The sequence below is a fragment of the Rhinatrema bivittatum genome, chromosome 13, assembly GCF_901001135.1.
Source record: "Rhinatrema bivittatum chromosome 13, aRhiBiv1.1, whole genome shotgun sequence".
Lineage (NCBI taxonomy): Eukaryota > Metazoa > Chordata > Amphibia > Gymnophiona > Rhinatrematidae > Rhinatrema > Rhinatrema bivittatum.
Genome location: NC_042627.1, coordinates 16798209 through 16819507, shown reverse-complemented (window position 1 = coordinate 16819507; position 21299 = coordinate 16798209). Strand labels below are relative to the sequence as shown.

Genomic DNA, 21299 nt, shown 5'->3' with positions numbered 1-21299 from the left:
CATGCATATGACATTCATAGGAAAACATGAATGGGAACCTTTTATACTGAATGTCTTTCCCATATGGAAGCTATAGGCAGGGCTGCTGCAAGAAGGGTAACCACCCTGGGTGCCAAACCAGGGGAGGTGAAGGTGACACCACATCCCCATTTGAGTCAGTCCGTACATTTGCAAATTATCTATTTATTATTAGTCTATTTATTTCTTCACTGCCCCCTGTTTCCTGTCTTTTAACCAGTTATCAGTCCACAGTAGGACATTGCCTCCTATCCCATGACTTTTTAATTTCCTGAAAAGTCTCTCCTGGGGACTTTGTCAAATGCCTTCTGAAAATCCAAATACACTGTATCAGCTGGCTCACCTGTTGTACTCTTTCTTTTTCTGTACCCTCTTCTTTCCCCTCCTTTTTCCTGTCTTGCCCTTCATCTTTCTGTGCCCTTCCCTTATACCTTGCCCTGTCCTGCCCTTCTCATTCTAACCATGACCTTTTCTTCCGCCCGCCCTTCCTCCTCCTGTGCCCTTGCTTGTCTCCGTCTGGCTCTTTTCCTCCGCTGCTTACCCCCAGTTCTGTATTTCAGCACCCTGAACAGCGCCAATTCATTTCTCGCGAGAAGACGGCCTTCCGGTCTCCACCCCGAGCGGAGGAATGTGTGCGAACCCCCCCAGCCAGTCAGCGCCGGAGATCTCGCGAGACGGCCGCCCTGAGAGAGGGAGGAAAGCCACAAGTCTCGCGAGGAGTAGCGCCTCCGGCCTCTGAGCTGTGGGCGAGCCGGAGGCTGCGGTCTCGCGAGAGTGGGTGCTTGCGCTGCAGTGAGGCGCTGGATGTGCAGTATGTGAGTGGGCCGCTCGCGCCGGCGTTGCAGGGGCGGGGACGGCGGGCGGTGCGCGCGCGCGCGGTGTCGGCGACCGGTTCCCTGACTCGGCTCTAGGGCAGTAGGGGGCCCTTCCCCCTCCGGCAACTGGGGACCGCATGCCTCGCCCCTAGCGGGGTCGGAGCTGGGGAGCGGCGAGCCAGAAGGTAAGACCTTGACCGAAGGAGGTTGCTGGGGGGAGGGGGCCCTCTCTGCTTCCCCCTCCGATTTCAGGAGTTAGACCCTCTTAGCCCAGAGGCCTGGAGCTTCGGGGGGGGGCTGGGCCTCATTGACAGGGAGAGATAGACCAGTGTCTGATGGTGGTGGTGGTGGGGTGCCCGTCACAACTGCTCCCATGCATTTATTTGCCTAATTGGAAGGGGGATAAACAGCCTGGACACATCGTCAGAGGGGTACCCCCTCCACCTGGTCAGCTGTGATATAGGAAGTAATCTGTTGCACCCCCCTTTCCAGATCCCCACCCAGACACATACACACAATTGTTCAGGTTGCCATTTAGCCAGTTGACTTGTTCTGCCTGACTACGCGTTTCATTACAGCTCAGTAGAGGGCTAGAGGGATGGATGAAGGGTTTGACAGAGGTGACAAAAACAGCACAGTTTTACAGTTACAATCGGCCTATGTCTGATAATGAGTAAGAAAACCAATGTCCTTATTCAGTCCTTTTGTATTTATCTATTTATTATGATTTATTAACCACTTTTTGAAAGTAAACTTTCATCCAAGACAGTGTACAGAAGATAAACAAGTGTGTGATTTCAATTGTTTTGTGTACTTTCACAGTTTTCTTTAAGTACCCTAATTTGAGGTCATTAAGGATTGCTCTTCCCTCAAGAAAGGTTCACCTATTGAGGTGTCACTCTCTTCTTCTATTTACTGTGTTATTTTACATCTGTGAAAGTTTATTCTTATCCTCAGTTTTTTACTTGTTTCAACAATGCAGCATCCATCTTTGCATTTTTTGCATTGGATCATGCATATGACATTCATAGGAAAACATGAATGGGAACCTTTTATACTGAATGTCTTTCCCATATGGAAGCTATAGGCAGGGCTGCTGCAAGAAGGGTAACCACCCTGGGTGCCAAACCAGGGGAGGTGAAGGTGACACCACATCCCCTTTTGAGTCAGTCCGTACATTTGCAAACATGTAACCCTCAAAGTGAAGGGGTGGTGATAAAAGCAATCCTTGCCCAGAGCTTCCTAGCTGTCCTGGTTGGTGGTATTTCTTCTGTTTAGCAAGTAGGTAATCTGCAAGTTCTGTTTTGAGGGCAGTTCCACATTTTCACACACCATTCAGATACAGGAATAACTCAGTAAAATGAACAAGTTCATTGTCTTGGTTTGTGTTTGCCAAAGATCTAAACTTTGATACTTGTTTCCACTGTAACACAGCACTTACCAGATGTGATACTAGCTTTTTCTAGGTCCAGAAATTATTGTTTTTCCAGATTCCCAAACAAATGTAATTCAGATAAGGAAGATAATCTGGCCTCTATTATTCATATTATATTATACTTAAAAAAAACAAAACAACCCCCCCCCCCCAAAAAAAAAACAAGACTATGATCCAAGTGATATGTATGTTTGTATTTATTTATTTTTAGGGTTTTTGTTTTTAATTTTTTAGACATAGCATTACAAAAACAATTCATAGAGATTTACATAGATGTTTGTTGGTGGGACATTTTATGGTCTAATGGATGGTTGTGCACATTTTTAAGTGTACATTTTGGTTTAATAAAGATGTTTCATCATCATCCATGTAGCATTTGAAGAAACATCTTTATTAAACAAAAAATATATTAAAAAAAAGTACACAACCACCCATTAAACCATAAAATATCCCCCAAACTAACCACTAACAAAACCATCTAAGTAAAACTATATGAATTATTTTTGTAATGTTATGTCTAAATAATGAAATACAAAAACCCTAAAAAGAAATAAATACTGCTCGGATCATAATCCTGTTTCTTTGTTTTGTTACTTTTTTTTTTAAGTTTGTATTTATATTGTATCAATGTTTTATACTCTACACTGCTTAGAGCAGTCTTCACAACTGTATATAAACATAAGACACAGTTCATAAACAATGAAACAATAATAGAACCCTAACAAACAGGGACACAATTTATCTCTATAAGATGAAGACCAAAAATGGAGGCTAATCATCCTAAATCAAAGTCTCTTCTCTGACATCATTCTCCTTTGTGTTGCCGCCTTCTTCACTACTGTTCACCTTTTTCCTCTCCAGGAATAGGCACAATATGCCAGGTGAGGTCTCACCAGCCACCTGTACAAAGGCACAATCACTTTTTCTACTAATCATGCCTCTCCCTATGCAGTCTAGCATCTCTCCAGCTCTGGCTGTCACCTTGTTGCACTGTTTTGTTCCTTAAAATTGGATGTAATCATCCAGGGATCTCTTTCCCGCTCTGCGGACAAAAGCCCCTTGCTCCTACCAGAATCTCCGAACCTCTCCACTCCCCATATTGTGTACCTCTCCTTCGGAAGTCTGCACCCTGGTTGCAGTACTTCTGTTTATTTATATTGACATAGCTGCCAAGAGCTTTCCTGGAATGTTTGCCATACTGTTCTCACCCTCAGGCATGTTCCATTTATTTTATTTATTTTTGCTCAGCGTGATTACACATCCTATCGATATAGTCCAGGGTACGTGTACACAACGTAGTTATATACACAGTTACAATAATTAAAACAATAGCAAACAATTTAAAAAAAACACATTAACCTTACCGGATATTAGTGCCATGCCCAAAAAGCCAATCTTTTCATTCTAACCCTTGACCAAGTGAAAGAGTAGCAGGTTGATAACCAGGGAAGTCAGGTTTCAAATCCCACTTCCATTCCTTGTAGACCTTGAGCACGTCACTTCCCCTGCCATTGTCTCAGGTACAAAGTTAGGACTTTTCTGCCCTTCTGTCTATGGGAAACATGCTTAGTAAAGGAGGCCCTTAGATTATAAGCCTTCTTGGGTCAGAGAAATACCTATAGCACCTGAATGTAACTCACCTTGAGCTCCCAGTGAAAAGGGGTGAGCTAAATATCACTGCTCAAATAAGATGAACACAAAGGGCCTCAGGACCAGCCACCAAGGCAAGTCACTCATCTTCCTTTCTTCAGAGAAAACACCATTTCTCCTCACACATTCTTGTCGCCCCCCTCAACCAGTTTCTAATCAAGTCCACCATCTTAGGTTTCTACTCCCCCCACCTATGCAAGACAGTATTAAAAGCTTTGCTGAAATCCCCCATATTCAGTGCCTGCTACTAATCTAATATACTGATCAATTTAAGAAATTGATCAAATTTATCCAACCCCATCTCCCTCTGGTAAAACTATGCTGTCTCAGATTCTGTAGCCTGCTGGAATTCCAAATCCACACTATCCTTTCCTACAGAAGAGTCTCCATTGCATTTTCTCACTATCAAAGTCCCACTTACTGGTCCACAATTTCTAAACTTCCTTCTCACCACTTTTATGAAGTCCGGAGAACATACACCCTTCTCCAGTCCCATGGAACCATGTGCATCCCCAAAGATGTATCGAATAGATCTTTCAATGGACCCATCAGAACCCCTGCTCTCCCATAAAAATCCTAGCGTGTATCCGCATCTGGCCATATGGCCTTGTGCAATTTCAGTTTTTCTAGTTCCATACCAATGCACACTTATGTGAAAACATGGCATCTACTTACTAACATGCTTACCCTTGCCAACAACTGGCAGCAGTTCTCCAATCATTTCTTCAGTGCATGCCGAACAGAAGCATTTTAATATTTCTACTTTTCCTTGTATCCTCTCAATCTTCCAACCCCATTTGTGCGTTTTACCCCCGTTGACATATCTGAAAGCATTTACGTTGCTTTACCTAACTTTTCTTCCACTCGTGCCTTTGCAATCCTACATTCCCTGCTTCTGTCAGCCTTACCAAATATTCTTCCCACCATGCGCCTCTGTTCGAGATGCCATGTATGCTCTGAAAGCTAATTCTTTTGCCTTTTTCAGTCACCTCTTTTGAAATCATATTGAGGGCTGGCCAGGTGGCTCGTTGACAGTGCTGTGCACTGCTGTAAAAAGAGACCTAGATTTCAGTCCCAGCTCTGGTCTTCTGCTCCCCAGGTTGGCTGGGCATGGGATGCTGCAGTGTCAGCATTCACAACTCCTGGGCGAAGGGAGTCAGTTATCAAATAATGGCAACACCTAGGGATAAATGATTGCAGAGTTCCAGAAGTTGGTAAGTAGCATATTCAAAACAAAACCAAAGAAAATTGTCACATGCAGTGCAGTTAAGCTCTGGAATAAACTGCCGGAGGATGTGGTTAAGGGAGTTAATGTAGCCGGCTTTAAGAAAAGATTTGGACAAGTTCCTGGAGGAGAAGACCAAGTAGACTTAGTGGTAGATTTAAAATGAAGCGAGCGTGCGTCCATGTGCACGCAGGACCTAGTTCGCGCATAATGATGCGCATATTTTATTACATGCGTGCTTGGCTGCGCGCGTGTTATAAAATACGAGCGGCGCACGCAAGGGGGGAGCATTACGCAATTCCCGCACAGCGACGCATCCCAGCCTTCCCCAGTTCCCTCCCAGTCCGCTCCAATTAAGAAGCGGACTGGGAGGGAACTTCCCTACCTCACCTCACCTTCCCTACCCTTCCCCTCTCCTCCCCACGCTCTAAACCCTTTCTCCTACCTTTTGATTTTTTTATTTTGTTGCTTACTGCTGCCTCCAGCCCCGCCCCTCCCCGCCCCCTGGACTGCCCCTTTAACTGGGCCCAGCACTTCGGCCCGTGACAGGGGTTACGCCTGTGGCCGGGCCCCTTTGAAGATGCGTGCTCAAGGGATTTAAAATTTAGCCGTTAGGGAATAGCCACTACTTATTACTGCATGATCGCAGCATAGATCTATTTACTATTTGGGATCTTGCCAGGTACTTGTGACCTGGTTTGGTCACAGCCGGAAACAGGATCCTGGGCTTGGTGGACACGCGGTCTGACCCAGTATGGAAATTCTTATGTTCTTATTCTTCCAACGTCCTTAAAAACTTGCTTCCAAAATCCCTGCACATGTGGACAAGTCCCTCACATATGTAAAAATGTTCCTCTGTTCCTGCAGCCTCTTCAGCAGGTCTGGATCGGCTTGAGTATCAATTTTAGAATAAAAGACTGGTACGCTAGATGTCAGATGGAGAGGTCTTATTCAAATCTTCCGCCTACTACGACAAATTGAGATCTTGTGTTCTTGTATCCAAATCTGAAACCAGTCTTCTCCAGTCAGATTTAAATCAATGTCTTAATTCCAGTTTTCAACAACTTTAGCTGGAATAGCCCAATCACCATTGCCCTCCATGATTGCAGTGTACAAAGGAGACACAGATTCTTTTTAGATTGAGAACTCAAAAGAGCCTCTACTAGGTTCCTCCCTCTGCCCAGGAGCAGAGCCCTTTCTAACACTGCCTTTATCTGAATGTATAAAATACCTAGAATAATTGGATATTTCACATTTGGAGGATAATTCTTCAAAATCATAAAACGTCTGACATGGACCATGTTTCAAGGAAGACCTCTGTGTCACTGGTAGTCCAATGAATTTGACCCCGAGCGGCCACAAAGCCCTTTATAGTCGATCAAAAATGGATTGCTTTGCTTTAGCAGGAAGCAAGCCCACACCAGAACCTCTCCAGATTGCAGCATCTTTTGTTGGCATTGCTTACGCCTAGTAGCTGGCAGGGTTTTGTGCCATTTTCTTCTGTTTGAGATTCTGAAGCTTACTGTTCAAATAGAAAAAAAAAAGTAAGATACAAGGTAAACATGAATACTACAGTTTTTCAAAGCATTCAAGAGAGGTCTAAAGACATGGCTTTTTAAACAAGCCTTTTATAAAGAGACCGGAGAATAGAAAATACACTAGAATAAACAGAAGAGCACCGGCACACAGCACCGTTCTCATAAATGTGCATTACAATATTTTAACATATTGCGTACACAATAAATGTAATAAGATAACACAGTAAATGTGATTTTTTTTTTTGACCTGTAAAAGTACCTTCTAGGTACACCTGGCCAGAACCTACATCACTAAACATTTGTACGTATTTTTATGATTTAATGTAACCGAAACTTAATGGCACCGGTTAGAATGTACTATAGTACGCTTACTCCAAACTTACTTATGTGCCTACATGTAAACCGTTGTGATGGTATATAACTTAGCGACGGTATAGAAAAGACTTTAAATAAATAAATTAAATAAATAAGCAGTAGCTTTACTATAACCTTTGAAAGTGAATCAATAGGGCTGACAATGAAGGTGATTACTTTCAAATGTAGGTTCCAGGAAGATACAAAGTATGGAATCTTTAATAATATCTTTTTTTAAAAAACGTTTTTGCTTCCAAGGTTTCATATGCTTTTTATATTTGAGAAATTCATAATCTCTGCTGGCTATATCTTTAGAGAAGGAAGGAAGGTTGCATAACTTGGGCATAAGAGAGGATTTTAAACATGTGAAAACTGGAGGCTCCAGCCGTGCCAGGGCAGGGCTGGAGCCTCCAGGCACAATGACCATTTGCCACTGTGCCCGGGATCGCGGGCCGGCCGGCGCGTGTAACCTACACCTGTCCGGAGGCAGGCGCAACTTCGCGAACAAAGGTAAAGGGGTGGGTTTAGATAGGGCTGGGGGGCGGGTTAGGTAGGGGAAGGGAGGGGAAAGTGTGGGGTGGCGGAAAGAAAGTTCCCTCCGAGGCCGCTCCAATTTTGGAGCGACCTCGGAGGAAACAGGGAAAGCCATTGGGGCTCCCCTAGGGCTCGGCGTGCGCAAGGTGCACAAGTGACCCCCTTGCGTGCGCCGACCCCGGATTTTATAACATGCGCGCATGTTATAAAATCGGGCATAGATTTGTGCGCACAAATCTACGCCCGCGCCTAAGTTTTAAAATCTGGCCCATTATTTTCAGAACATGCCCTTGGAACTACCTCCCCTAAATGTGGCTACAAGTACACTTGTGGAAGAACGTGCAGACTGTTAGCCATCGTGAAGGAGGGCAATTTATGGATGTAAATGACTTTGAAAATTGGCCTCCTCATATATTAAATTTGTGTAGGAGACTAACCAGAAAAATGTCAGTAGGTTTTTACAACTTGGGCGTGACTCATAACTGAGGCATACAAGCCAGACAGTAGTATGTGTAAATATATATATATGTGTGTGTGTGTATATACATATATATATATATATATATATATATATTTTTTTTTTTTAATGTATATATATATATTCCCCTTTCCCTAGTGTTTGTTCTGTCTCCATCTGCTGGTGGGAGGATGGTCTGGGCTATCCTAGGTCAAATGCCAAGAAAAACCAATGAGCAAGTAGTAAAATTACCCTAACAGCTTTTCTTGTATGTCTTACAGATACAGGAATAGCAAGAGAGTGTTAGCACATTCATCAGCTACTGAGGGTCCATGGCAGGCTGCATCTGTTGTAATTGCAATCTGTAATACATTTTCACGTCTTCTTTCCTCAGTTCTCCACATCGCTGTGATTGCTGTAATCAGGGGGAGGTGTGACGTGTTCATAGTGTTCCTCCTGCTTCTAAAGGCTGTGGAAACACTATGGCAGGTGAGAAAGTCTGGCTGCTTCTTACAGTGTTGCTGTTCCGCTGAAACGATGGCAAGTTTGGAGCAAAATCTGGAGACTGAAACAGTCCCAAGAAACTCCAGGAGATGTTTTTAATGTGAATGATGTCAGGGATGCAATAGCAGGCTTTCTAATTCTGTTTCTAATCAGTCCTTGATGAAGTGCCCCTGGCAGTGCCCGAACGAGGGAGGCCATGTTCTTACTGCTGTTTTGAATTTTCTCTGATGTTCCTCATCACTTCTCCTCTGATTAAACCAATAACAAGTGTAAGTGATGTGGAGAAGGATTTGGCTGCCTCATCTCACTCGTGGGATGTGTTCCCAGATTTACTCTTGAGGCTTATAAGAAATACAGGCCCTTTCAGCAGTGGTCTCATTTTTCTCACACTTGAAGTGGATGATAAAGGCATCCAAAAAGTTCCCTAGTATCGTAATAATATTAGAAGACGTAGCCTGTAAGGTGTTAAGAGGCCACAGCAAAATATGTGTATTCTGAGGCAGATAGATGAAGATGTGCTTTAGAACTGACCCATATCAAAGAGGCTTTGGTTACTGAAGCAGTGTGCCCAGGAAATGCTGTATACTGATATTCGTGCACACGTCTGACCTCCTGAAACAGAGCAACAAGATGGGGATAGGGGATTTAAGTGATTCTCATTTTGTCAATACTGCTGCAGTGCCTGGCAGCAGGGTGTATAATGTGCTTGCACATGCATTATATTCCTTAAATCAGGGCCAGTGTTAGGGTGGCTTCTCACCTCTGCTTATTCTGAAACAGACTATAGAACGTGGCTCCTTTTTTATCTGGGAGTTTTCTCCTGCTCTTTTGGGCTTCCAGCTCAATTGGACCCGGACTATACCAGGGCTACAAGCCAGGAGTCTTTATTCGGACTATACCAGGGCTACAAGCCATGAGTCTTTATTCAAGGATGGGGCAGTTCCCCCCGTTTTTAACCCTCTCCTTCTTCCCATCTAGATCAGGGGGCCACAGACCACAGCTCCCTCTGGACTGCAATACATAAAAATCCCACCTCTGGCCATTGAGTGTCACTGTTGTGTGACGGCTGAGACTCCCTCGCCAACCAGAGATTGTGAAGATTGCCTGTGCAACATCCCCAGCCGGCCCAAGGAGCAGAACCCTGGCTTGGGAGTTGACCCCAAATCTCCCCCATAGTACAGCACTGGTCTGGTCCCTGTAGAATGTAACTATTAGAGGTCCTTGCTTACATTGCATTAGGATTGTTTTAATCTTTTTAACATGTATTTTTTTTTCGTGTTCCTCTTGGAAGAAAAAGTGAACAATTTCCCACCGCTGCCACGGTTCATCCCTTTGAAGCCCTGCTTCTATCAGGATTTCGAGGGTGACATTCCCGAACAGCATCGTACGATGGCGAAGCGCCTCTACTACCTCTGGACATGTGAGTGTTGCTCCCTGGGGGGGGATAGGGGAAATGGGTAGGACAGGGCCTGAGGCAGATGGGAGAAGGCAGTGCGGCGCACATCTCATGGATAAACTCCAGGCCGGCTCTCCAGGTGGAGGAGCCAGGGCAGCAGCTCTTCAGTTCAACTAATTTGCTGTGCTGTGCTGCAGGACCTTTAGCCTCCAAATATCCTTACTATATTGATGTCAATGAAAATTCACTGAATGGGGTTTTAGTTTCATGTAAATGTTCTTTGCATTCAAATCAACCTTTAAGTACCCAGTGGCCTATAGGCTGTCATTCTGTTCTTACACTTTTCCATTGATTTATCTGTCTTGGAACAGTTGGATATTAATGAGGGCACAAAGCAAGGTCCTAAAGGGCTTAACTGGTTCCTTTTGGTTCCCCTGCAAGGGTAGGATAAGTTTGCAAGGCAGGATTTCCTTTTTTGCTGCCTGTGCTGCACTGTCTGCGGCATCGGATGGAGAAGATACAGTGTTCTTTCCTTCTTCTGAGAGGAAACTGCTCAGGAAAAATGCCATGCCTGGTGATTTCATGTCCTCCCCGTCAGCCAGCTCTCGCCAGAACAACAGATCCCCTCGTTCTCCCCCTCGGTCCCAGAAGGAAAAGCTTTTGGATATCACCAGGTCTCAATCCACCCCTGACTTTATTGCAGCATACTTTTTTTTTTTTTTTTTTTTTTCACTGCCATAAGTTGTCTTTTATAATCTTTCTAATTAAACTGGTTGTGTGTAATTCAAGTTGTGAATAATGACTTTAATTAACATTCATTTGAGAAGTGCTGGGAAAACTCTTACTGTGTACATTCTCAGCTGGAAATGGACGTAAAAGAAGTTTTTTCAGCTGATTCCCTGAAAGTTCTGCAGACCCTGGTGAACACTGGCCCCTTTCAGCTTAAAACTGTGTACGCGAGTTATTGAGGAAGGTTCTTGTCCTGTTACAGATCCCACATAAAGGGGGGTCCACAAATAGGTAAGATGTGTGAAACAGCAGCTTGCTCTCTCCCTCGGGGTGGGGCCTTAGAAAGCCCCTGTCTCTCGGGGCGGGTTTTTTAATGTTTGTGCTTTGCTTGTTTTCTCTCCCACTCTTCCTTTCTTTGACTTAGAATCGAGCATGTTGTTGATGGACTTGCAGTGCTGAATGGGTGGAGAGATGTTCCATTGATGGCTGTTGGCTTAGATAAGGGCATGACCTTTGCCAACTATTCCTTCATAAGTTCATTTCTGGCTTAGATAGATACGAGATTGGCTTAGGATAGAAGTGTATTTACTTTGAAGGGTATCAGCCTAGCCTAGTGTGCTTTTCCACATCACAAAATCACCAAAGAGCAGGTAATAGGGTAGCATGGGGAGCTGCAGTCCAGATTTAACGTGCAGTGGTAGAGCTTTGTGTGATTCTGCTGAAATACGAAGGGGTTTTGAAGGTTCAGATTAAGGTCTTTTGATGTTGTGCTGTGTGGTTTCAGTACTGGACTGCAGGGGATGCTATGATGGTTTAAGTCCCTTGCCTTTTGTGCATGTGTGCCAGGGAGGCATGCACTCTGACGTGTATTGGCAGACCTGTTGGGGAGAGCAGCACTAGAAAAGAAGAAAGTACAGTGCATCAGATCTGAGGTGGCTTGGTAGAGTTGTGTTTGGGTGAGAGCAGAAATCAAATAGCCCGGTTACTTCAAGTCAGGGTTGAGGCACATGGGAGGCCTAGTGCAGGAACAGACAGATAAATATTAGGGTGAATTAGAGCTGTTGAGAGCATGGAGTAGTGCAGGCCAAGGTCTACTTGGAAATCTTGTGTTCTCTTGTAGCCTATTGCCCTGTGGTGAGTCTGCTGACCATTTATTATACCACTAAACAGGAAGTGAGTTTTTAATATCATTCGGTCTGTATGTTGAAACTGAATTTTAAATTGGCATTCTCTCTTCAGGGTGTTACTTCCCCCTCCAAATTCAGTTTAGGAGAGGCGTATCATCTCTGAAGAGACCTTGTGGTGGTGGTGTTGCCTTCACGCACACCTTTCTATCAGAATTATTAAAAATCGAAATATCAGTAGAAGACAAATATGGGTCTGGTCCCTCACGGAGCAGTCCTGAATAGAATGGCAGCAGGTCTTATGCCCAGGAGCGCACAGCAGTGTTTTTTGTGCTTGACCTTCAGAGAAGGCACACACGCACTAACACATCTTTTCTGTAAAATTCACTGAGGATTTTTTTTTATTTAACTAACTCATTTTCAATGAGAACCTTAAGGTTGGCCGTTCCCATGGGAAGAAACAGAAGCAGTGCAGGTGAGGAGGGAAACTCCTCCTCCAGATCGTAAGGGTGGCATCTCCTGTCTGTTCTTCCTGCTCTCTCTAGCTACCTCTGTATTCACATACTCCTTTCCTCTGAAATCGAGTTATTCCTCTTTCATTATCCCCCTCCTTGTAGCTTCCCTTTGCTGAATATCCTCCACCATCTGGTTTTCACAGACTCTGCTATTTTTCTGTTCATCCCATGGCCCCTCATCTGATCTTTGATCCTGTATATATTTCTTCTTTCTCGTCTCACGTTCCTAATCTAAGCATTCAGACTTCACTGCAAGTTGATTGTGGGAATTTTTATGGTTTCAGATCTGACTCTATATACAGTTTTGAGGAAGAGGAGGGATATTGCAAAATCCCGATTTAACTAGCAGGGGAGAGAGAATGCATAAACAGTTTTTTTTTATCTAACCTAAGTGCTTCTGAGTCCCCCCGCAGAGACGGCCACCTGAAGGGCGACCACTGCTTGTCGTTTTTGCTGTGTGTTTGCTACTTTGCTCCCTCTGTGTGTCTGTGTATATGTGTTTGCAGTGAACAGCATCACCCTGGCAGTGAATCTGATTGGCTGCCTGGCATGGCTAATTGGAGGAGGCGGAGCTGTTAATTTTGGACTGGCTTTTCTCTGGCTCATTCTCTTTACGCCCTGCTCCTATGTCTGCTGGTTTAGACCTATTTACAAAGCCTTCAAGTAAGTGATCAGTCTCTCTTTTCTCTCTTCCCATTTTTTCGCCCTTTCCCTGTCTCTCTCTCTCTCTCTGTCTTGTGTAGTCTCTCTCCTTTCCATCTCTTTCACTGAAGCCCTCCTTTATTCTCTCTGTTGCGCTCTGTTTGTTTGTAGGGGTGACAGGAAACCCAGTGGGTAGCAGCCAGCTGTAAAATCTTGAAACCCTATTTCCACAACATCTTCCCTTTCAGTCTTGAGCGAGCCCCCTGAGCCTTCCCTGTCTGTGCTTCTGTTCTTTCTCGGCTCTCCTCTCTCCTCTCCCATGCCTTCTCTGCACTCACTTGATGAGTTTGAAAAGCATTGTTTGTATGAAGTGGGCTAAATACAACTAAATGAACATCTTCTTTCTCATTTTCAAACGTTGTCCTCCTCTTTCCTGATTTCAGTTTTGTCTTTTTCTGTATCGCACTTTTTAATCTTTGCTTCTTGCCCATTTTCCCTTCGTTTTGTTTTTGATGTGTTCGTGTCTCTTGGGTGTAACCAGTTTTTGCAAGGCTCACTTGTGCTATCAAAATGTTATGGTATAGACTAACTGATCCCTTAAAAACTGCTTATGCCAAAGATATAAACACATAAAAAAGATGTTTCCTACCGGACCAGTGTTGTTGAACTTGTTAAAAAGATGTTTCCTGAGATATTCTTGCATAGTCAGAGTTGTTGAAACAAACCATTTATAATTGAGAACTTTATAAGCTCCAGACTGACAAGATGTCTTGGACTAGCTTGTGAGTTCCTTCCTGATCATACAAACACGTCCTTAAGAACTTTCAAGCATTCCACCCTCAGGTTTGAGAGATGTGGAATAGTTCTCAGGGGTTACAAGACTGAAGGCTAAACTGTTAGTAATTAGCAGAGATCGTCATAGCATTTGTAATTTTCCGTACATCTCAGTCATGAACCTGGGAAGTTAATCTATAGACCCAGGGAAGAGTTCCACACCTGTCACGACTTGAGGGTAGCTTGAAAAGAGACATCACTCCAGGTTCAGCTTTCTTTTGAGTACCCATATTTGAATAATTGTTTGTTGTAATCCCCATGAAGGCAAGAAAACCTGTGGAATTTAAACTAGCTATGTTCCAAAGGTAAAGATACATTTATGTTCTGACCCCTAGTGAGTAAACTGAGCAAATCTTTGGATTATGAGTTAGGAGCACCTCTCCTTGCCTTTAGAGTCTCTCATCTTACTCTCATATGCAAGGAAGACCGCACAAGGCAAAGAATGAGAGAGATTTTAGAGGCTATAGGTGACACTGAGCTCCTCGTTCTTATAGTCATTCTAAGAATTTCTGACCCATAGACCACATGTTGGAGAGAAGAGTTAGAAGGATGAGAGGGTTTTTGTTATTCTTACATATTTTTGTTCTTGGAAAAAGTTGGCTTATCCTGTCTCTCATAATTTCTTTTCATGGCATCCCTTTAAGCAGTGAGTTAAGATAGGGGCACTATCCTTGGGAAAATAAGGTGGGTCTCAAAGAGAAGACTGGCAGGGATTAAAACAGTAAGAAAAAGGCTGACAAGGAAGGTGTTGAGGCTGATGACTTCGGTTCTTGTTTGGACACAGGACGGACAGCTCCTTCAACTTCATGGCTTTCTTCTTCACCTTTATGGCACAGCTGGTGATCAGTATCATCCAAGCAGTAGGGATCCCTGGCTGGGGTGTCTGGTAAGTGGATGCTCTTAATTTTGAGGGATCGGGGTGGTCTAGTGCCTGAGAGTGGTTATTACTGTATTAATGACCTTTTTGTTCAAACGCAGACAGGGAGTGTTCATTCAGAAGTTCAGGCTGTCGAAGCAGTGTATACAAATATTCAGATGACTATGAGCATTCAGGGAGACAACCAAACCAGAAGGGATAAGAGGTGAAATTTATATGTGATGGAATAAATTATACATCGGGACAGTTTAGATGGCTGGAGAAGAGTAAAAATGGATAAGGCTCTTGGGGAAGTTTTGAGTAATATTGGGGGTCCTGAATATTGATGGCAAGACCAATGTCTTCACAGTGGATGGGAAGAAACGCAGTAGAGAATAGTTTTATGTCAGTGCAAGGTTTGTTCTTGTACTGGTGTCCTGGTGGCATCTTCTTTGGCATGGATAAATGATAAATGATATTGCTCCTTGTTGAACCTCTTTCTCTATATGCTGTTCTCTCATCAAAACACCCTTTGACTTCACAGTGGCTGGATTGCAACCATCGGCTTCTTTGGGACCAATGTGGGCTCTGCCGTGGTGATGCTGATTCCTACCATCATGTTCACTGTTGTGGCAGTATTTTCCTTTGCTGCCCTCACAAAGGTAATTTCTAGTCTACTTGTTCTCTCATGGGGGACTTGACTGGCTTTTCTGAAAGCGGAAGTGGCTTTGCCTCATGAGTGTTCAAAATTAGTTTTTTGTGGGTTGCTAAATCTATACTGTAGTCTTCTCAGTGGGCAAAGTAATGCTACTAAGAGGTTGGCATTTACGCATTCTCTAAAGCAGGGAGCATAGATCTGGTGCATAGCTCAGAGGGGGGGACAGAAGAGTTCATAACTTCTAACCATTTATGCTTTCAAGTTTAATTTTATCTTCAGAAACTCGGGATAGAGGGAAGGGAAGTGGGGATTCTCATTAATCAGTCCTTAAATGAATTAAGATGCTATGTATACATCAACAGACTAATACTGTTTAATAATTATTTTTAAAGTTTATTGATTTTAACTGAACATTGACAAACTTCTCAGTTACCAAGTGGAATCACTTCGGTGTTGCAAGTTAGAGTAATGTGTTCCTAACTTGCCCCTAGATTCATCAAAATGTGTTCTTATCACATGGATAATGCATGAGAGAGAGAGAGAGTGAGAGAGACTTTATCTATAAGGCCTTCATAGTAGTCAAGTATTTATGTGCCAATATGAGGGTCATCTAATAGCTCGAGGTGAGGTGCTGGTTGTGGTTTAGGGGCCAGTTTATCATGCAGAGTGAGACGTACGACAGCACAGTACACCTCGGTGAAGATTTGACTTCATTTGGAGTGAGGAAAGTCTCACAAAGATTACATTTCTATGTTCTCTCACCCTAGCTTGATGGACTCTATAACAGGGTACCATCAAGATAGGGCGAGATAACATAGTACAAAATGTCATCTTTGTGAGACTTTCCTCACTCCAAATGAAGTCAAATCTTCACAGAGGTGTACTGTGCTGTTCATATGCCTCAAGATGACCCTCCTATTGGCATATAAATACTTACATACTGTGAAGGCCTCCCCAAAGCCTCTCTTTCCCTCTCCCTGAACACCAGAAATGGCCAAAATGCAATTCTAAAAATTTATTGCGAATTGCATTACAGCCATTTCTGTAATATCGCACAGCTTAACGCCAGGAAAAAAAATGTAGTTCTTTCCGGCGTTAAAACCGTGCGATAGTATGCGTTATGCTATCGCACGGTGCCATATTGCTCCTCATTTTCAAAATTCTTGCCCAAACTCCTCCCTAATCCTGCCCCTTCCCAAAATTTGCATTTGCGCTGTGCCATACCATTATTATCGCATGCGTTATGGCGTTAAAGCTTTATCACGTGCATTAACGCCATAACGCATTTTGATGAATGACTGTTAGTTTGTACCAGCCAATTGTTTAATGTTATATATTAGACACAGTTTAACATATTTCCAGCTAGCGTCTAGCTCCACTTGCCTTTCAAATTATCAGTTGGTACTCTTTTTTTTGAAAGATGGTGTGACCCCTGTGCAGTAATGGTGAAGCTGCGTTAGAAATGCTCAAAATGGCAGCCAGTGCTTGTTTCACTCAAAAATGAAGTTCCATTGACGTCTCTCGCCACCTAGATAGTTTGAAATGTTTAGCACCTTGACAAAAGGCTTCCCATCCCTGTCTTAATGAAACACACACGCGTGACGACAGAGGTAAACTGTTCTTCATAGGCTAACCACACCAGAATCTCTGTATTATCTCTGTTTTTCCCCTTCTTTTTTTTTTCTCCATCCTACACACATTTCAGGTCCATAAATTCTATCGTGGCACTGGGGGAAGTTTCAGCAAAGCACAAGAAGAATGGACAACAGGGGCATGGAAGAATCCTCACGTACAACAGGCAGCGCAGGATGCAGCAATGGGAGCAGCACACGGGGCTATGACACAGTCGGACACTCAGTATTCTGCCACCCCCAACTACACCTACTCCAACCAGATGTGAGGAGCAGTCTCTGGTCTGCGGTGGGAAATCCTGTGCAGTCATAGGCAGGGCAAATGTTTTAAGAGAAGGAGTATGAGGTTATTTTTGTTATTTTTCTGTACCACCTCAAAAATATTTGTATTTTTTTTTTCCTGATTTGCAGTAGAAGAGACTGGGAGTTGACAATGAGGCCACTTGTGATGTGCACTAGTAATTGTGTGGTGTTTCCTTGTGACATGGTATGTGCTAGTGATTCAGTTACTGTGGTGATTGGTGTTCGTTTTAACCAAATCAGCCAAAAAAAACAAAACAAAGGGAACAGCTCTTCAGAATTTTGAGTGATAAGATGGACTTCCTTGGCTGTTTGGACCATTACTGGCTAATCATCTCTGTCCTTCTTGGGCTAGCATTTGCTAATTCTTGGCCAGTATTCCAAACTCAGGAAAATCTACTTTTCTAGGAAAAGTGGTGCTGATGAAAAAATCATGTTTCTTCCAGGATGCAGCCTGGAGTACAGATTTATTCCCAAGGGTTTCAGCTGCTCTCTGTTTCCTTTAACGTGCAGTGTAGTAACTGGAACATTTACTTAACTGGTGCATTGTTAGAAAGACAGTATTAATAATGTGTGGCTGTAAGAACATGTACTGCGATAAGGAAATCGCCTTGTTTTCAAATCTGGTGAGACTTCACTTTGTGATCACATTCCAAAATCGTCTTTTGAATTTCACACTCCAAGCTCTATATCCTTCATTCCTGCACTTCATGTTCCAAAACTCTGTGCCCCGTGTTGCACATTCAGCTCTAAATACGCAGACAGGTAATCTTTCTTTAGCGTGCTTCAGCATCTTTCTGAATTCAAGAAGACATAAAAAATTCTTTGTTACAAGTCATGAGCCGGGAAGCAGAATGTGCACAGCAGATTTCTGCTATGTGCAGGTTATTGAAAACTTGACAATGTGCATATACTGAAAATGTTTAAAATGTGTATTTTTATTGTGAAACTTAATCAAGGCAGTTTTAATTTGCAGGTCAGAATGAGCAGGGCCTACATGGTGGTGCATCTGATTTTGAGGTGTACATAGCTTTATTGGTTCAAATGATGATAATGCTGTTTAATGGTCCTAACCGGGTATTTAATTGTAATGTTAGGGGCCAGTAGCAAGTAGAGTTTGAGTATATAACTAAATCAAAATGCATTGAACAACATAACACATCTTGGAACATTGAACTTTAGTGTATTAATCAGAAATGTAATATATGTATTGTACTCAAGTGACTCTGACAGGGTGTGGTGTGTGTTTTAATAACTCATGTCCTGATGTACAAATAAGACCTTCCATGGGATGACTTTTGTGATCATTCCCACTTTCCTCAGTTGTTAGTCTCAAAACGCAGCAGTGCTTAATGCCATAGCACCGGGACAGCAGCCAGTCAAGTGCATAATCACGTCATGCGTGAGGTTCTCTGAAAGCTAGATTCGGGCATTTTTCATGACAGGTTTTGGGAAGGTGAGGACAGCAATCATAACATTTTTTTAATTTCAATAATTTAGCTACTTTTATTTAAATATTTAAAATTGGAACTGGACCAAAAATTCAAATGTTGCCTTTTGTATGGGGGATTTTCCCGACTGGTTTGGTTTATTAGTTTGTGATGATAGATCATGGTAAGATCTTTGGAAGTTGGGGGGTGGGGGGGAGAAATACATTATCTCTCATAAAATTGGGAACAGATTCACACCTGCTGCTACTGCCCCATTCACCATGAAAGTGTATTTGATCTGAACAGCTACGCATGAGAGCAAGATGCGATTCCTAATCCCAGCTGCTGCTTCTTAAGCCTGGCCAGGATTAGGGATGGGAGGAGGCAACGTTCACAGCCCATGGGAGGAGGACGTTTCAGCCACCATAAGAGGCCAATGGAGGCCAGACTTAGGATGCACATATAACAGGTCCTGAAGGGAGCTGCTGGCTGTGGCCTTGCAGAAGCTTGGTTAGATTGGAGTAGTTGGGGAGAGGGCAGGAGCATGTTATTAAAGGGGAAAAACCCTGAGTAATTGGAAATTAAGGCTCATGGAGGCCAATATATAAAATATCTAAAATAGAGAAACTTATCTGACTAAAGTTAACCAGAGAAGTTATAAGCTAACACACCACTGAATGTTCTTGCATAAAGTGTATGTATAGCTGGATAACACTGAATCCTAACCAGTTCTGTTAAATAGCGCTGGTTAGGTTGTAAAGTTTTCTGGGTCCATGGACCCCGTTAACTGGATATATTCTTTGAACAGAGCCGGTTAAGGTAAAGTTAAGTAGTGATCATATTAAAAAAACAAATTCGTAGGCCTGTCTGCCCATTCCCTCACCCCAGTGGGGCTTATAAGCCCAGTGCTCCCCCTTCCCCCCCCCCCACCATTGTGCAAACATTCATGGTTTATGGGCTGTTTCCCCCCTCCCACCACCCGTCCAAACCCTCTACACTGCTGGATTGCAGTGCACTTGTATTGCTCCTGGCAGCTTCCAGCCTTGATTTGACAGAGACACTGGAAGCTGCAGGCAGGATATAAGTGAGGGCAAGAGCCGGGGAATGTAATGGGGGCTGGAGGTAAATGTCTTTGGAGAAACGGGCAGGGGTAGTGAGTGACCTCAGACCATTAACTTTTGAATAGTTTTTGGGTGGGAAGGGGAGGAATTGGGTCCTCAGGCCCCACACTAATCTCACTGGGGTGGGGTGTGGGAGATCGGGTAGACAGGCCTGGTAGGTTTTTTTTTGTTTTTTTTAAACATGATCCCCACTTCCGCTTATGTGCTTATGGCTCAGGCTGTCCTTATGAATCCCCCAGTGAATGTGCATCACCTGTTAGCAGATACTGGGTTTCCAGTTTACATCTGTTGGAAGCCCAGTATATACGGACATCTCTTGCATATTCATTGAAGATATCCTGATTGCCCAACTGGCTGCAGGGCCCGGAGTTTGACTGATAACCAACACCAGAAACGAGGAAGGAAAATGCTGTGGCTGCTAGCCAGCCAGAATTTCCTATGAGCCACAATATCTTGACAGCTAAAGACTTTTGCTTGGGTACAACCAAAAACACAAAAAATTTGAGAGAGGTTTTTAATATTTGTTTCCTGTTACCTACAAATTTAATTTTTGCAGTAAATAGGAGGCTGCTGCTTTTAGCACCCACATCAAACAGCATGGTCTGCTATTTGTGGAATACTTCTCTTGTGGGTAAAGCATGTTGTGTGACTCTCAGATAGGGGTGGAAGGAAAGGAAAAATTATTTAACACAACACATGTGTTTAACTCTAGCTCTAACTGGTAGTGGTGCCACATTGTATATTATTGTCTGACTGTTCATAGGATATTTTAACATGTAACAAATGAATAATCCATCCAGCCATACATTGTTTTTAATTGAGCCCACTATTGTTCTGCTCTAAGAAATAACTGTTCTTTTAATCTATTTCTTGTCTCATTGTCATTGGAGAGTAATAATAAATGAACTGATATGCTCTGAGAACATGTGAAGTCTGTTTTTATTCATAACCCACTTTCCGCAGGTAGTGTGTGTACGTGTGCCACCTGCAAAAATTAGGGAGTGATATAGCATTATAGTTCAACTAAATTAAGGTGTCACCTGATTTATGGCGCGCACAAATGTACACCCGATTTTATAACATGCGCGCACTACCGCGCGCATGTTATAAAATCCAGGGTCGGCGCGCGCAAGGGGGGTGCACACGTGTACCTTGTGCGCGCCGTGCCCAAGGGGAGCCCCGATGGCTTTCCCCGTTCCCTCCAAGGCCGCTCCCCCCTACCTTATTTCACCGAGTTACGCCTGCCTCTGGCAGGCGTAACTTGCGCACGCTGGTCTCCGGCATGGCTGCTGTGCCGGAGGACTCGGGACCGCCCCCAGCCCGCCCATTTTGGAAAGCCTTGGGACATACGCGTGCTGCCGAGCCTATGCAAAATAGGCTCGGCAAAATAGGCTCAGCGCGCGCAAGGTTTTCGGGGGTTACGTGCGAATATTATGCACGTAACCCTTTGAAAATCTACCCCATAATGTGTAAATAGAATAGGACAGATAATATAGATACATTTCAACAAAGAAGGTAAAAGGTAAAAATAAA

At 43.5% G+C, this 21299-nt stretch overlaps 1 protein-coding gene across 2 annotated transcripts; it reads left to right on the top strand.

Moving 5' to 3' along the window:
* The first annotated feature begins 671 nt into the window (after positions 1-671).
* SCAMP5 (secretory carrier membrane protein 5) lies at positions 672-20689 on the top strand. 2 transcript variants are annotated; one of them, XM_029575963.1, is made up of 7 exons: positions 672-833; positions 8421-8515; positions 9822-9950; positions 12801-12957; positions 14555-14656; positions 15171-15288; positions 16990-20689. In XM_029575963.1, the coding sequence occupies exons 2-7, from the start codon at positions 8509-8511 to the stop codon at positions 17182-17184; spliced, it is 708 nt and encodes a 235-aa protein (XP_029431823.1). In that variant the 5' UTR covers positions 672-833; positions 8421-8508; the 3' UTR covers positions 17185-20689. The 2 variants fall into 2 exon arrangements, with proteins under 2 accessions (XP_029431823.1, XP_029431822.1); XM_029575962.1 differs by having other exon boundaries at positions 672-1018.
* The last annotated feature ends 610 nt before the right edge of the window (positions 20690-21299 follow it).